Here is a 16346-nt window from a genome sequence, read left to right on the forward strand (position 1 = left end):
CATATTGTTCTCCATAGTAACTGCACAAAATCACATTCCTAGATTCAGATTAAGAGGTTCTTTCCCTCTACACAGTCATGAGCTTTTGTTATTTTAAGGAATCCTGTTTTGTGTTACAGCTCTAACTGGATGATATGGTATCTCATTGTGGCTTTGATTGGCAGCGCCATGAAAAGTATGGAATTAAGCATTATTTCCCTCACTGTCATGCATAGTTATTCTTTGGTAATTGTCTGCTCATTTTTTCCCAGTTTTGGTAGATTCACTTATCTTTTAAAATGTATTTAAATTGTTTTATGTATCCTTGACATAGGAAACCCTTGTACTACAGATGTAAACCACTGACCACGAATGGCTGATAATCTTTTTTTTTTCCAGTTCTAGAGTCTGTGTAATAATTGTCTTGATCATGATCTTCACTATACAGAAGTATTTGAATGTCTTATACTCCATTGCCTAAGGTTTGCTTTTGTGTCTTGTGTTTTGGGATTCCATCCAAAATTTTAAGCCCACTTCTGTGTTTTCCCATTGTTTTCATTGTACTTTCAGTGTTTTTTTTTCTTTTTTTTTTTATTCTTAATTTTTTTTTTATTAAGAAAGAAAAAAAAATTTCCGCCTCCTCCCAGCCTCCCACTCCTCCCACTCTCCCCCCCCTAACTTCCCCCCCTCCTAACCTCCCCCCCTCCTCTCCCCCTCCCTCTCGAGTCTGAAGAGCAGTCAGGGTTCCCTGCCCTGTGGAAAGTCCGAAGTCCTCCCCCCTCCATCCTGGTCTAGGAAGGTGCACATCCAAACTGGCTAGGCCCCCACAAAGCCAGAGCTAGAAGTAGGATCAAAACCCAGTGCCATTGTCCTTGGCTTCTCAGCAGCCCTCATTGTCCGTCATATTCAGAGAGTCCTTAGAGTACTACTCAGCAGTAAAAAACAATGACTTCTCAAATTTTGCATGCAAATGGATGGAAATAGAAAATACTATCCTGAGTGAGGTAACCCAGACCCAAAAAGATGAACATGGGATGTACTCACTCATAGTTGGTTTCTAGCCACAAATAAAGAACCTTCATCTGGCGATGGACCCACACTGGAACACTGGACTGAGCTCCCAAAGTCCCAATGAGGAACAGAAGGAGGGAGAAGATGAGCAAGGAAGTCAGGACCAAGAGGGGTGCAACCACCCACGGAGACAGTGGGACTGATCTATTGGGAGCTCACCAATGCCAGCTGAATTGTGACTCGAAAAGCAGGGGATAAACCCGGACTCTCTGAATACTTTCAGTGTTTTATACTTAATTTTGATCTACTTGGAGTTGACTCTCTCCCAGAATGAGAGACAGGAATCAAATTTCAATCATCTCTATGTGGGACTCAATTTTCCTTGCATCATTTATCGAAGATTCTATCATTTTTTCCAATATATGTTATTAGAATTCTATCCAAGTCAATTAACTATAGATGCATAGATCAAGTTCTCAAATATATATTCTCTTTCTGTGCATCAGTTGTTATCCAAATATCATGTTTTAGTTGTGCTACTGGTGAATCTTGGAACAAGATATTACAATATTCCATATTTTTCTTTGTTTGAACTTCTTGTTATTGTACTTCTATAAAAATTTTAAAATTATTTCTCATACCTATGTGAAGAATGTTGTCCATATTTTAATGGAGTTACATAGAGTCTGCTAATTTCTTTGGGAAACATGGTAATTTTAACATTAATTCTTCCAACCCACTAATATAAGAAATTTCTCTATTATCTTGTTTTATGAGATTTTTTATCAATTAACTTCAGAATTCAGAAGTCACTCAATTCTGTTAAATTCATTGCTAGATAATTTTTTAAATTACTGTGAATGATATTGCTTTTATTGTTACTTCTCATAAAAATGGGATTGGCATATAAAAAAAAGACTGATTTTTTTTTTGTATAATGATACCCATACTGTTTGTTAATCAGATTTGTTTTCAGTTCTTATATATGGGTGCCTCTTGAAGATTTACCACATAGGACAATATGTACTTTCAAATAAAATGAGTTGACTCAAATCTTCATATTTGGATACTGACTTTCCCAGGATCTCTGAAAACAAGGTACTCACGTAAACATTTTGGCTTCTTTGACCACTCTCCATCTCTACATGTTATTTTCTTCTTGCCCTGAAGTTGGTAAAAGGACTGGCACTGATATTCAACTGATGATAATGGTGCATATACTGGTAAGGGGAAGGAGGTGATGTCCCCATTGTCAATAGGTGGAGGAGGCCCGCATGTCTTTGTTGAATCTAAGAACACACATTTGAGTGTTTGAGAGATCAAGTCAAAGTACAAGCTCAAGCAAAAACCAAGAAAAGTGAAGTGGTAAACATAATATTAAGGTTTGGTGATTTTTGGTTACAGAAATGATTGTTTACAGAAATTTTAATCATATAAATTGAGAGATAAAGGGCAATTTCTCCCTTCTTTCTCACCTAAAACACTTACTCAATTAGAGCAAGCATGTGTGCTCTGAAACCTTCCAGTGCTACTCAGAACAGTACTGAACAGACAGATGTCAATGCAGACAGACAGAGTTTGTTTTCAAGACACTGTTCCTGTATCCACATATTCTTGATCTTCATCATCATTTTGTAGAAATGCCCATTTATTGACAAGAGGTAGATAAGGCTTGCTGGTTTCCTGATAGGGTCCAGGTGAGTGTAGGTATCTCTAAGTTATATTTTTCTGCTAAGTGCCTGGAAGAGGCCGGCACCAGCAGAGCTCCTGGGTAGTTCTTTATATCAATGGAGTCACATGGAAAAGATATTTTCCATCCTGTTGAGCTGCTGGAAACTGTGCAGTGTACTTCATGACACAGATTTTGTGAGTTGTCACCTATGCTGGGGGGGTGGTGCTTTGGTGATACAACTTTCTTTGAGTCATTTTGACTCCTGTAAGTCAAATTTTACTTATATTTCTATAAGTAACTTCACTAAAACTCATGGTTCACCAAGTTTGACTTTAGTGTTATCTGTACATTGGTCTCTTTGGTCTCCTTATCTGGAGCAAGTAGCCGCTTGTTCATCATCTGCTCAGGAAAAGTTTAGTCATGCAACAGAATTGTACATATAAATACTTTCATTTTTTTCATTTAATTTTCATAGATGGCCCTAAGGCCACCGCTTAGCCAAGTGTTGTCCCAAAGAACTAATAGTTCTACCCTTGTATTCTATGTTAGCATTGTTTTAAAGAAAGTCATGATTTCATAATCTTGAACTGCTTATAATCAGTGAGAAATTAGTGAGCATCATTTGTTTAGTTTGATTTTTTATTATTTTGGGGTCACAGGTTTCTTCTTGTTTGTTTGTGATAAGTGTTCAAAGAAAGACCAAACTTGTCTAGAATTCAAGACACTCATGCTTCTGTTTCCCAAGTTCTACAATTACAGATGTGTGCCACTTTGCCAGATATTGACATCCTTAATGAATTAAATTTGAATGGGCCCTTGGGCTGAGAATCAAGTTTTTCAGTCTGTTGCTATCCTTTCAAATTTTCTACTCTGTTATTGTCCTTCATCTTTCCTCACATTGCTCAAGTTTGCATGACCCTGCTTCCTACTGCAAATCATTATTTTGATAATTTAGACATACTTTTAATAAGAACTGGCATTTATGATAATAAAACAATTACATTCTAATCACAGATATAGACTATACACAGGTCAGACACATGCGTCATTAATTTAATATTTTGTTCATTTGTTTTTGGAAACAGGGATTCATTATGTAGGCCAACATGTTCTCAAAATAAAAACATCTTGCTCCAAGGCCCTAACTGCTAGAATCAAAATATGTGCCATCACACCTGATGAATGTCCTATGAGAAAAACAGATTATCGGCTAATGAGAAGGCTTAGCCACTGAGAGTGCTTGCCTCTACGCCTCATGACCTATGTTCAATCCCAATGGCTTACTGAAATGCTTCAATAAGGCAAAGGACACTGTCAATTGGACCAAATGGCAGCCTACATAATGGGAAAAGATTTTAACCAATTCCTGTAGTGAAGAGGTGTGCAGGCCTGCTATTTGTTCTGCCTTGCTCCCACATGGCTAACTTTACACCCGAAATAACAACACACAAATTGTATTCATTTAAACACTGCCTGGCCCATTAGTTCTAACCTCTTATTGGCTAACTCTTACATCTTGACTAACCCATATCTAATAATCTGTGTAGCACCACGAAGTGGTGGCTTACCAGGAAAATTCTAACCTGCGTCCATCTTGGAGAGGAGAGCTATGGCGTCTGCCTCACTGCCTTCTTCTTCCCAGCATTCTGTTATGTCTTTCCCACCTACCTATGTTCTGACCTATCAGGCCAAGCAATTTTCTTTATTAATCAGCCAATGAAACAACAGATAGATAGAAGACCCACTTACATCAAATTCCACATCAATAGAGGATTAATATCCAAAATATATGAAGAACTGAGAAATGAGGTATCAAAAAGCCAAATTATCCAATGTAAAAATGGGGCATAGAACTAAATAGATAATTCTCAACAGAGGAATTGCAAATGATTGAGAAACAATTAAATAATAGAAATGCAAAAATTTGCAAGCAAATGGATACAACTAGAAAAAGTTATGCTGAGTGAGGTAACCCAGACTGAGAAAGATAAATACACTATCTATTCACTTATATGTAGATAGTAGCCATTATGTAAGATATTGCCAACCATAGAACCAGAAAGTTATGTATAGAGGAAGAGACTGGGTAAGGGGATACATAGGAATTCCTGGGATGTGGAAGTTAAAAAGTTTTATGGATAGACTGTGGAAGGTTGCAACTGGAACAGGAGAATTGGGTAAGAATGAGAAGAGAATATGGGAAGGAACAGCTAGAGTTGAGAGGCAATAGAGTGACAGTATGGAAACCTAGTGTAGGATTTCTTTCTCAAATATAAGAAGATGATCCAAATAATGTCTCAAAATAGTGGTGGTAAAGAATTTCAACTGGCTATTCTTGTCACTAAAAGAAGATTCCAGTACAAGGACTGGGTTACATCCAAATGAGTTATTGGCTAAATGAATTCCATGGAAGGCCCCAAACAATCCAGACTGTTGCCAAGAGTAAGATGCTCTCTATAAATTGACAGCAAGGCCCTTAAAGACAATACTCACACAACTCATTGAACATGGAGAAGTCAAGAGGTACCTACGTTGAACTTTTACCCTATGTTCTAGTGTCTTTGGTAAAGGCAGGTACTCTACAGGTTACCAAAAGAGAAATGTATACAACTCAGCCACAAGTTGTTTGATCTAATATGCTGTCCTGATTGCAAAATAAGCTAAGGCAATGGAGGCACAAAGCTTGTGGACACAACCAGCCAATGTCTGATTTGACATATGGCTAATTCTATGAGGTTAAACCTATATGTAACACTATTGGGTGTCTGTAGTGTGAGGCTGCTTGTTTGTTTCCTGGCTGCCCAGAATCCTGAAATAATCACACAGAAACTGTATTCATTAAATTACTACTTGGACCATTAGCTCTAGCTTCTTATTGGCTAGCTATTACATCTTAATTCAACCCATCTCCATTAATCTGTGCATCACCACGAAGTCGTGCCTACCAGCAAAGTTTTTAGCACATCTGTCTCTGGCCATGGCTTCTCCTTGACTTCACCCTTCTTTCTCCCAGCATTCATTTTAGTTTTACCCACCTGTCTGTATTTGCTATGCATGCCCAAGACAGTTTCTTTATTAACCAATGGTATTCACAACATACAGAAGGGAATCACACATCAGGTGACTAAGAACCAGACACTGGATATCCCAGAGACATAGGGTAAAACCAAAAAGTACTGGTCTTTTTAAAAAGGAAATGGTGACAAAATGATAATATTCTACTGTACACATAGATCAGTGCTTTTTTCAGTGATCATCAGAGAGGCTCTTTCTACAGCATATCTGAACAATTACAGAGACACACAGAAAGACATTTCCCCAGAAAGAGAGAGAGACAGAGAGACAGACAGTGAGACTTTGGAATAGTCATCTCTAAATGGGATGTCTCCACCAAATACCTCTCCTCAGAGCTCAGGGAACTCTGGGGTAGAAGAGGTGGAAAGAGTGTAAGGGCAAGAGCAAACGGAGGACACCAGAAAAACAAAGTCCTTTAAACAAATTGAGCAAGCTCCCATGAAATTACAGAGACTGAAGCAACAGCACAGGGCCTGTGTGGGTCTCTGCCAGGTGCTTCACAGATACAATGAAGCTTTCAGTTTTGTATTTTAATGCAATACATATATAGTTTACCAATTCTCTTGGACTCTTACATCGGTTTGCCTTATCCAGTTTCAGAGTGATGATGTTTATTTTACCTTATTATATTATTTTTGGTTATGGTTTTTTGTTACCTTTTAGAAATCTATTCTTTTCAAATGAGAGACAGAAAGAAATACAGATCTGGATGAGAGGAAAAAAGGTAGAGGAAATTGTAATTAAGATATATTGTATAAGAAATAAGTCTATTTCAATAAAAAATGAAGAAAAGAATCAATTGCAAGATAAATGAGATATATATGAGATAATAAAATGAGGGGCAGAAAGGTAGATAGGCAGACAGACAGCAAAACTGACAGGAAAAGTTTGTAAAATTGGCTCCAGCGCATAACCTGAAGACATTAACGGGGAAAGCCATTTTATTGCAGCCAGCTGGGGTTCCAAAAGAAACATAGTGTCCCATCACATGAGGCTTTCAAGGAAAAAAAATAAAACTAGTGGAAAGGTAATACCATCAAATTTTCTTGCAGATATCCAGCATAAACTGAGGAAGCACGTGTAAGGCTAGCCAGCTGGAGTTCCCCATCTGGATTTCCAGGAAAAGCAGAGAAAACAGTGAAAGATGAGCCTGGCAAGTTTATCTGTGGGGGGAGGGAAGAATCCATCAGAAACTCCAGTTTTCTCTTTCAGCTCTTCCAGTAAGCTCCTGCTGGATGTCGAGAACACCCGGTATGTTTACGTGATCTCTATCTGCTGCTATTTTTTTCTTAGAAGTCTCATCCGAGAGGACTCTCAAAGTGGAAATTCAGGTACCTGCCATAAATTAGTCACCTTATTGGACCAGTGCTTATATCTTGAGGGCCTAAAATAATGTTTTACTGTCTGCCTGCCTGCTTGCCTGTCTGTTTTTCATGTATTAATCTACCTCTTCCTTACTATGTATTCTTCTACTTTTGTTGCTGTATACTTAGTGAACTTAACAGTAAATTTAAAAGGGAAATTATGAGGATGTTAGGTAATTTTTCAGTCTGTACAGAATATCAGACAAACTGTATTTATAAATGCTATTGTATTGACTGAGCATGCATGTATACATATATACACACATATATTCCATACACATACACATATATGTATACATATATACACACATATTCCATTTATATATATACACATACAGACACATAAATATACTCACATGAATGTAATAAAAATTAGTAAAAGAAGAGGCCATGAGACAGAGAAAAATGAATGATATATGGGACAGTTTGGAATGAAGAAAGGAGAAATATAATTTTATTAATCTTAAATATTATAAAACTATGAAAAAATTTAAGTAAACATTTTCTGTTCTTTGGCAGGATGGATTTTCCTCTCATTAGGTGACTGCTTTCCCACAATCAAAGTGAAATGTCAGAGCATAATAAAATGTTTAAGATCTATGATATAAATTTGGCTAAAAATGTAAAAGGGTGAATTTTTTCAAAGTTTGAAATTGTCTTGATCCTAGCTTTTTCACATAAGTGAGGACTGACAAGTTACATGCATAACCCTAATTATATGTAAACATGAGCAAACAACAAGTAACACAATACAGAGTACCTAACATCAGAGTCAAGCATAGTGATGAAATTCCAGAACCCTATACCTGTTTAAGGCATAGTTTGAGATTCTTTAGATATGATGGCATTCTCAAACACTGAAAGACAGATATAAAATCCTGGTAAAGCACAAAGTAATAATACAGAGGTGACATCATCTCCTACTTTCTAAGTTCATTGGAGATCAGAAAGAGCCAATTGTTGCCACTTTGGTGCCTTACATTCATAAATAAATATTCTTGATTGACTTATTAAAAGACATTTATATCTGGTGAATGATAATTCGTTTAAATGGGAAAAGTTACTCATTTTAGTGACTATGACATTAAACTTGTACAACCTAAAAAATTAAAATCAATCCCACACAGACACAGGGATATTTAAAGTCTGTTGGGTGTTTTGTCTTGTTCAGTGGCTTTCTTTAATTTAAGTTGAATAGCATTTTGAAAATTGATCTTGCTATATTTATTATTTACACATTAAAAAGTTCATTTTGTCTCTCAAAATTATATTTAGAAGCCATTCATACTTTGAGGTTTAGAGAACAGAGAAAAGCCCATTTTGTTAAAAATTTTCTCCATAATTGCTTATCAGAAACTCCATAAGTTGATCAGTTTTTAATTATTTAAAATTTTTCTAATTTTTCACTTAAAGCATTTTATAGTTTATTTTCTATGTCCAATATTTTATAATAAAGTTTAAAATTAGCAAAAAAATCCCCATACACACAACAGATAAATACATTTGATTAGAAAGTATATTTTTCAAACTATCTCCACTTACCTTCTCCTTTCGCAGTAGAAAGCCATAGGGTTAGAACACTGACTAAGAGTAACACGCTAGACCACCCCATCTACTAAAACCTAATGTTCTCCAGCAGCAGTGCTTGTGGGAATCCTGTCATTAACAGTACTGAGTGTGGCTTTGATTTTTAGTGCATTACTGGAAGCTAGTTCAGTAAATATCAAAGTTCACAGAAAGACAGATAAAATAAATAACATTTAAACACTGTTTTCACAATAGTACTCTAATTTAGTCTTTTTACCTTTGTTAAACAATAAAAATCATCCAATTTCCCAAGCACTTAGGAGGCAGAGGCAAGCAGATCTCTATGAGTTCAAGGCCAGCCTGGTTTATACTACAAAGTGTGTGCTAGGACAGCCAGAGCTGTTACAGAGAAACCCTGTCCTGAAAACAAAACAAACAAACAAACAAACAAATGAAAACAAAAACAAAACAAAATAAAAAAAAGTAAGCATCCAATTTCTTTATGCCAGTCTCCTAGACAATCAAACAAGAATTCAGAAAGGAAGACAAGAGATTAAATTTCTTTTTAATTTTTTAAATTTAAATTTATTTACTTTAAAAAAAACTTTTATTGCTTTTTTGTTTGTTTTTACATACCTGCCCTCTTCCCAATTCCTGTCCCCTCCCCAACTACTCCACTTCCTTTCTTTATCTTCAGATATAGGCAGGCCCTCTATGGATAGCAAAGCTGGATGGGGCAATCTGTTAGGAGGTCCTAAAATCAGACAAGAGTTTCAGAGACAGCCCCTGATCTCACTGTTAGGAGTTTAGTATGAAGATCAAGTTATACAACTGAAACATATATGTAGAGGGCCTAGATCACGCAGGCTCCCTGGTTGTCAGTTTGGTCTTTGTGAGCTACTATGAGCCCCTGTTAGTTGGCTTTGTGTATGTGTGTTTGTGGTGCTCTTGACACCACTGGGTCCTAGAGTTCTTTCTCCCCATTTTCCACAATATTCTCAGAGCTCCACCTAATGTTTGGCTGTGCATCTGTTTCCAACAGTTTATGGGTGAATCTTCTCTGATGACATTTAGGTTAGGCACCAATTTATGAGTATGGTGGGCAGAATATCATTAGTGGGTACTGGGAGAGACAACTGGAATCTGGGGACATCTCTGGGATGAGCTAGAAACCTAAAGCAATGGAATCTATCAGGGTAAGTTTACCCAATACTTCTAACAATGGTGGATGCAGAGCCTGAACTTGTCATTTCATGTTACCAGGAAAGACTTCCAGTGGACACCTACCCATCCACAAATCCTTCAACCTATAATTTGTCCTTTCTACAAGATATAGTGGGGTAAAGATGGCACAGAAATTGTGGGAACAAACACTGAGGGCCAGAACTCAGGGCTGGGATACCCCAGAGACCTAGGATAGAACCAAACATGGATATCAAAAAAAGCCAAAAATTTATAATTTTTAAGGAACAGAGTAAAATGCTAAAAGAATTTAAGAAAACAATGGAGATTATCATAAAATGTTTTATCTAGTTTTCAACACAAATTTGGAAATGAACAGTGTTGTTCTTTTTGAAAAATGCTGCAAGATCCCCATGGCAGTAGGCAGCAGAAATGCTGTAGGTCCCAAATGGTGGCTGCGGGCCATGTGAAGGCAGGCAGCGGGCTCTAGGAGCAGCCATTCCCAGGCAGAAATGGCTGCCGGTCCCAGAGCGGTGGCCCAAGCGGTGGTGGCGGGCCATGTGGTGGCAGACAGTGGGCCCTGGGAGCAGCCAGTCCCAGGCAGAGACTGCTGCTGGTCCCAGAGCAGTGGTGGCGGGCCATGTGGCGGCAGACAGTGGGCCCCAGGCAGAGACGGCTGCTGGTCCCCGAGCAATGGCTGGTTCCAGGCAGGGAGACACATGGCGAGGCGGGCAGAAGACAGAAACATGGATAGACACGACATGCAGGGTGAGGTTGAATGTTTATTCAGGGGGTTATGGAGGAGGAGGGGTGAAGGGGGGACAGAGAGAGAGGGAGAGAGAGAGAGGCAGAGAGAGAGAGAGAGGAGAGAGAGAGAGAGAGAGAGAGGAGAGAGAGAAGAGGAGAAAGAGACAGAGAAGGGGGGAAGCAGAGAAGTGGGGAGAGAGGCAGAAGCGGAGCTGCCTCTCCAAGAGGAAGATGGAAAAGAGAGAGAGCTCAGGCCAGAAGCTGAAGATCAGCCTGCCTCAGCAGATGGGGAGGGGAATGGGTGTGGCTTGTCTCTTAAAGGGACCAAAACCATAACATTCCCAGGTCTTCCTTATAATAAAAAGCACACACATCAAGGAAGCAGAAAAGGAAGGGCCCAAGATGGTGGCGGGCAGGTCAGAGGTAATGGGAGTGGGCGTGGCTTGTCCCTTAAAGTGGCAGGAAAGCACAACAAACAGCAGTTTAACTCGTGTTAGTTTGAAAGCAATTGGCTGCCATAAGATCATAGTGAGTTGCACTATTAGGAAGGTTAGCTTTTTTGAGGTAGGTGTGGTCTTTGAAGTAAGTTACTATGGGTGTGAGCTTGGAGGTTTCCTATGTGCTCAAGCTATGCCCAGTGACTCAGTCTACTTCCTGTTGTCTTTTGACCAAGATGTACTCAGCATCATGCCAGTCTGCATGCCACTATGCTCCCTGCCATTGTGATTATAGACAGAAACTCTGAAACTGTGAGTCACCCCAATTAAATATTTTCCTTATAAGAATTGCCACGATCATGGTATCTTTTCACAGTAATAGAAATTAAATGTGTCTGAAAATGTGTGTGTTTCTCTGCGTGTTTTATTTACGTGCACATCCATTCCTGTGAAAGGTATGAGATCATGTAGAGCAGGAGGGACATTAGTTTTGAGCCTCCTTATGTGAGTACCATTAAAATAAAAATTCTATTCCTCTGAAAGAGTGGTACATGATACTGACCCCCCTGTCCAGCTCCTAAAATTGTTAATTTGAGTTCATTGTTTTTGTGCCATTTAATTTCTTTTCTCAATGAACATTATTATTGGAGTACTAATTTTAGAGAAGATGTATCATCTTGTTTTGTCGTGTCATTTTCAGTTTTTCAATGGGACTAGAGCAAGAAGGTTATTCTCTGGACCCTGTCTGGCTTGAACCTGTGCATGATGCTAAAATCTCTGCAAATTCTTATGTGCATCAATCCTGTTGTGTTTGGAAGACACTGTTTCCTTGGCATCATGATTCCTCTCTGGGTCTTGCACTCTTTCCACCTCCTCTTCTGCATAGCTCATTGAACCTTGAGAGGAGTATTTTGATGAAGATATCCCACTGTGTACTTCATGTTCCCAAATTTCTCAGACTCTGCATATTATCTAGTTGTGGACCTCTGCTTTACTTCCCATCTGCTTCCAGAGGCTGAGCAGAGAACTGAACTATAGTCATAATAAAATGTCCTAAAGAGTCATTTCAGTGCTGAGAAAGAGAAGTGACATCTACTTGCAAAAAAAAAAAATGCTTTCTCAATCATATTCCTTGGGCATGTTAACTGAAGAGACTCATAGACCACAGGGTGTTTCCCTCTGGAAGCAGTATTAATCACAACCCACACTCAAACACCAGTTTCCAAAACAAAGGGATTTAAGGTGTTTGAATATGAATCAGGCAGAAACAGTAGCAAATAGCTTTGCAAGTGTTAATTTTAAGAGGGACAAAGGACCAGTCTGTGTTAGAATGGTCTAAGATGGGTTGTTAAGTTCTGATTGGACACGTTAATTGGGGTAGACAAATGGGAATTTTTGATTGCTGGACCTAGATGTTTTGATAGTTGGATCTTTGTGATCAGCTTCAGGAAGGAATCAGGCATAACAAAGTAGCCAAATAGATCATAGTGACTAGTACTAGGAATGCAACTAAAGGTTCAGCAAAGAATATGGAATGGGAGGGCAAGACCTGTTGGTGCCAGGTTTGCCACAGTTGGGCCTGCTAGAGTTCATCATTAACCACACTTATAGGTAGGCCCCACGCCCAGAATTAGATGGCCAACACAAAACAAACTCAATGATATTTATATAGATTTTAATCTCAGATTTCTTTTTAGGAGGCATTTCTTTCATCTTACTGCCCTTTTGCTTTTATAATGTGGTTTCTAAAATTGTGTTTTTATTGTTTTTGTTTGTATATATACACTGGTTTCTTATGTTTTTATTTTCTTTCTCTTTCTTTTGCTCGTTTTTTTCTTTTGGCCTGTTTGCTTTGTAAGAGAAAGGAAAAAAAAGTGTGTGGTTTGGGTGGGTTATAGTGCTTTGAGTTTCTGGGAGAAGTTGGGGCAAAGAAAACCATGATTAGAAGATATTGGCTGAAAAATGTTTATTCCATTAAAAACCAAGAAGGTTGTCACTACATTTCCTTAGAAGTAAAAGGATGAAAAAATGAGGTTTGGGTGATCGTTAGGGCACACAAGCATGCAACCAGCACAGGACTTCAGATGACACTGTTAGTTTCACAACTGATAGGAGGAGGGAGAGCAGAGTGTTCCTTTGTAGTGTACCTTGGAGTCAAATGCAAGACATTTTCCACTCAGGGATTGGGATCCCAGGCTTGTGAAGTGCTACCTGTGGGATGGCCATGCACATGGCTCCAGAGGGTCATCATGCTGATCTTTAGATGGCATGGAGTAGCTTTGTGAGGTGAGAGTAAAATCTCAGTTAGGTTTTAAAGTTGACTTCCTTGCATAGGTTTTAAAGTTGACTTTCTTGCATAGTGTCTGCTTTATCCTGGACAGTGTTTTATATGCCTTTTGATGTGTATACTACTCTTTTTAGGTAGCATTTTCAAAATAGCTTCAATTACCTATATTTGTTAGTAATGTGAAGTGTGTCCATTTGACTTCACTTATTTGTGAACTAATGTAATTTTGAATATCAAGAGAATATGTATGTATATCATTCAAGTCTGGTGTTGTTTATTGTGTTTTTCTTCCTCATTAATCCACATTTAGAAGAGGACTATGGAAGAACTCAATTGTTTATTCACTTAAATGTATTTCTTCTTCAGATTTATAAATATGTTTCATATATTAAATAAGTTACACACATATCTAATTTATGTATATATATATTTAGTAAATTTATTTTACCATTTTACAATGATCTTAATTTTTCCTTTTTAGTTTTTGCTTTATGTTCCATTTTCTCTGATGTGAATAACCATTCTGCTTTGGTTTTGGTTCCTGTTTTCATGGAATGTCTTTATCATTCATTTGCTATAGTCTTAATGTGGTGTCTCCCTAATAATACATGTTGCTTTCACATCATCTTCACACTACAATGATACTGTAGTGGGGTTTTCCAGGTGATTGTGTCCAGAAGCCTTTCCTCACTAATAGAGTTAGTTTCATTAAAAAGACACTGCAGAGCATTTCTTTGCCAAATGCTGCCATGCAGTGGCACCTATGTAAGAAAAAAACATGTCATGGGCAGTTACTAAATTTTATGCCATTATCATTGATATGCCATTCTGTACAACTTTTTGACATGAGTGCCTTTTAAGGCAGCACACCAGTTTACAGCCACTTGTTACAGTGGTGCTGACAGACAACTGCCTTCACAAGTGTTAAAGTTAAATACGATTATTTTAAAAATTATTTCAAACTAGTAATAGTTAAGCATTTTCTTGGCATTTCAACAGTATGTCCACTGTCTAATATTATATAACATACAAGAAACCTGCTCTGTTTTGATACCTACATATTTATCTTTTAGATTTCAACATTTTGAAAGGTTAAACTTTTTTTTTGCCAAAAGTAATTAAAGGAAGGCTGTTTAAGATGAGTGAAAAATATCACCTTGAATTATGTATTTGAAATTCCCAGAATTACATGCTGAAATGCCAAATAGACTATTCTAAACCATAAATAAATGAACTGCTATTTGATATTAAAATCATCACTGACATCTTTATAGTTCTCCTAGATATTAGTGAACCTTTTTGAAATTCTTGTCTTAAGTAACTTATTGTTATGGTTTTAAACTGATTGTATTAATGGTAAAGATATAGAAAAATAAAGATAAACATCTATATTGCTCAGTTTATGCAAGAGTTATATCCTTACTATCCATGGTACACTGAAAACAATGTTTAAAATTCATTTTACATACTAATGTTTTATTAATCAGAGTTAACAACACAGGGCTTTTGAAATGTTGCTTGTTTTCATTGGTCAAACAGGAGCTATGGTGTGTTACTGCCATGCATTTTTACAATATCATGTTACATATCTATAGCCCAGAAATAAAAATATAAGACTGCAGCATCAGTTGCTGAATATATATCAGTTTTTTATTGTCATAAGGTACACAAGTTATGTTTGGTACTGTAAACTAGAAATTATCTTTAAAAATATCAAATAGAAACCCTTAACACTATTACCTCTAAAGATAAATATAGTCTTTAAATAAAATTTATTGTATTTATTGTTAATTTACTTTTCTATTACTTTAGGTACAAGTATATATGTGCTTATTGCCTGTTCAGAATAATTATAGTTTTTAATATTGACATTATGATAGCTATAGAATCATATACTCAGTTAATTTTAATTTCTTTGTGTAACTATTGAATATTTAAATTGAGAAATTAATATGTTCATGAAATAATAAAAATACTTTTAGATCTGTTTATTAGCTTAAAATATTATGTGGCATTATTTATATTAATTATCAATGTTAAGTATGACAGTTTGGTTGTTATATATTTGTGAAATAATACTAATTTGGAGACTGAGACAATATGGGTTCAGTTAACTGTGAATCAGAGAATTAGGTTCACAGTATTGAAGAAAATTGGAGAACTGAAAAGTGGTGGATCAAAACAGACACTGAAGTAATTGCATTTTCTTGTCATTGTTTATTGTGCTAGAACTTGCCACACTCTGGTCTAGGTATTTTGAATGTACTTTTTTTGCATTTGTAGCAATCATATCTCAAGCTCCAAATTAATCAAGTTTATACTTATGAGATGAAATTAGTTAACACTTCAAACATAAATTGAAACTGTGTGGGTAATATGCATGCATGTTTCTAAACAAAGGTTCATTCAATTACTAAACCAACTTCTTTTTGTACAACTGGGATAACTGATGTGACCATCAATGCACACTATACGAAATTGAGGTGATGTATTTGCCTTTTTATATCCAGGTTTACATGTAAATTCTACATAGTCCCCTGATGGGACATAAACCTTTCCAATTTCTCTCCATTTGAGAATTATATTGTGTTTTCCCATAATTTCTTCTGATATTATACATGCATCTGAAAGAAAAAAATACAGAAACTCAGCTGTCAAGCATTATTTCTTTAGTTGAAAAAACCTGTATAATGCAGTAAGTCTGACTTGAACTAGAAAATAAGCAACCAACAAAGAATGCCTAAAGAAAATAAAAAAAAAACCCTGAAGGAACGCATCTCTAAATAGCTTCCATAACATAATATTCTCTGGTTAGAGGAGCATTTAAAAATGAAAAAAATAGCTGCCAGTATCAAACATTGAGAACATATAATTCCCATCATAGCAGAATATGCATAAAGCAAGTGTGGGGAAGAAGCAAATATAGGTGCAAACATTCTCTTAAAAGTCCCAATAAGATATTTCAGAATGAATGTGCTGCAAATGGCTAAGATGGGAAACCATCTTGATTACCATCAATTAATGAATGCATAGAGACAGTGTCATATATTCATATGGTAGAATAT

At 36.8% G+C, this 16346-nt stretch overlaps 1 protein-coding gene across 2 annotated transcripts in view; it reads right to left on the reverse strand.

Moving 5' to 3' along the window:
• The window catches only part of LOC101999859 (complement factor H), a 132166-nt gene that overhangs the window by 2104 nt on the left and 113716 nt on the right, over window positions 1-16346 (reverse strand). Inside the window, exon 5 of one of the 2 annotated variants that reach the window (XM_005348455.2) lies at window positions 2097-2279. In XM_005348455.2, the coding sequence (XP_005348512.1) occupies window positions 2097-2279 (183 nt within the window). Of the gene's footprint in view, window positions 1-2096; window positions 2280-14905; window positions 15906-16346 lie in introns of those variants that run through there. The other variant, XM_013346747.1, reaches the window with a different exon arrangement.

The sequence above is a fragment of the Microtus ochrogaster genome, chromosome 6 (genome assembly GCF_000317375.1).
Source record: "Microtus ochrogaster isolate Prairie Vole_2 chromosome 6, MicOch1.0, whole genome shotgun sequence".
In the NCBI taxonomy this organism is placed as follows: Eukaryota; Metazoa; Chordata; class Mammalia; order Rodentia; family Cricetidae; genus Microtus; species Microtus ochrogaster.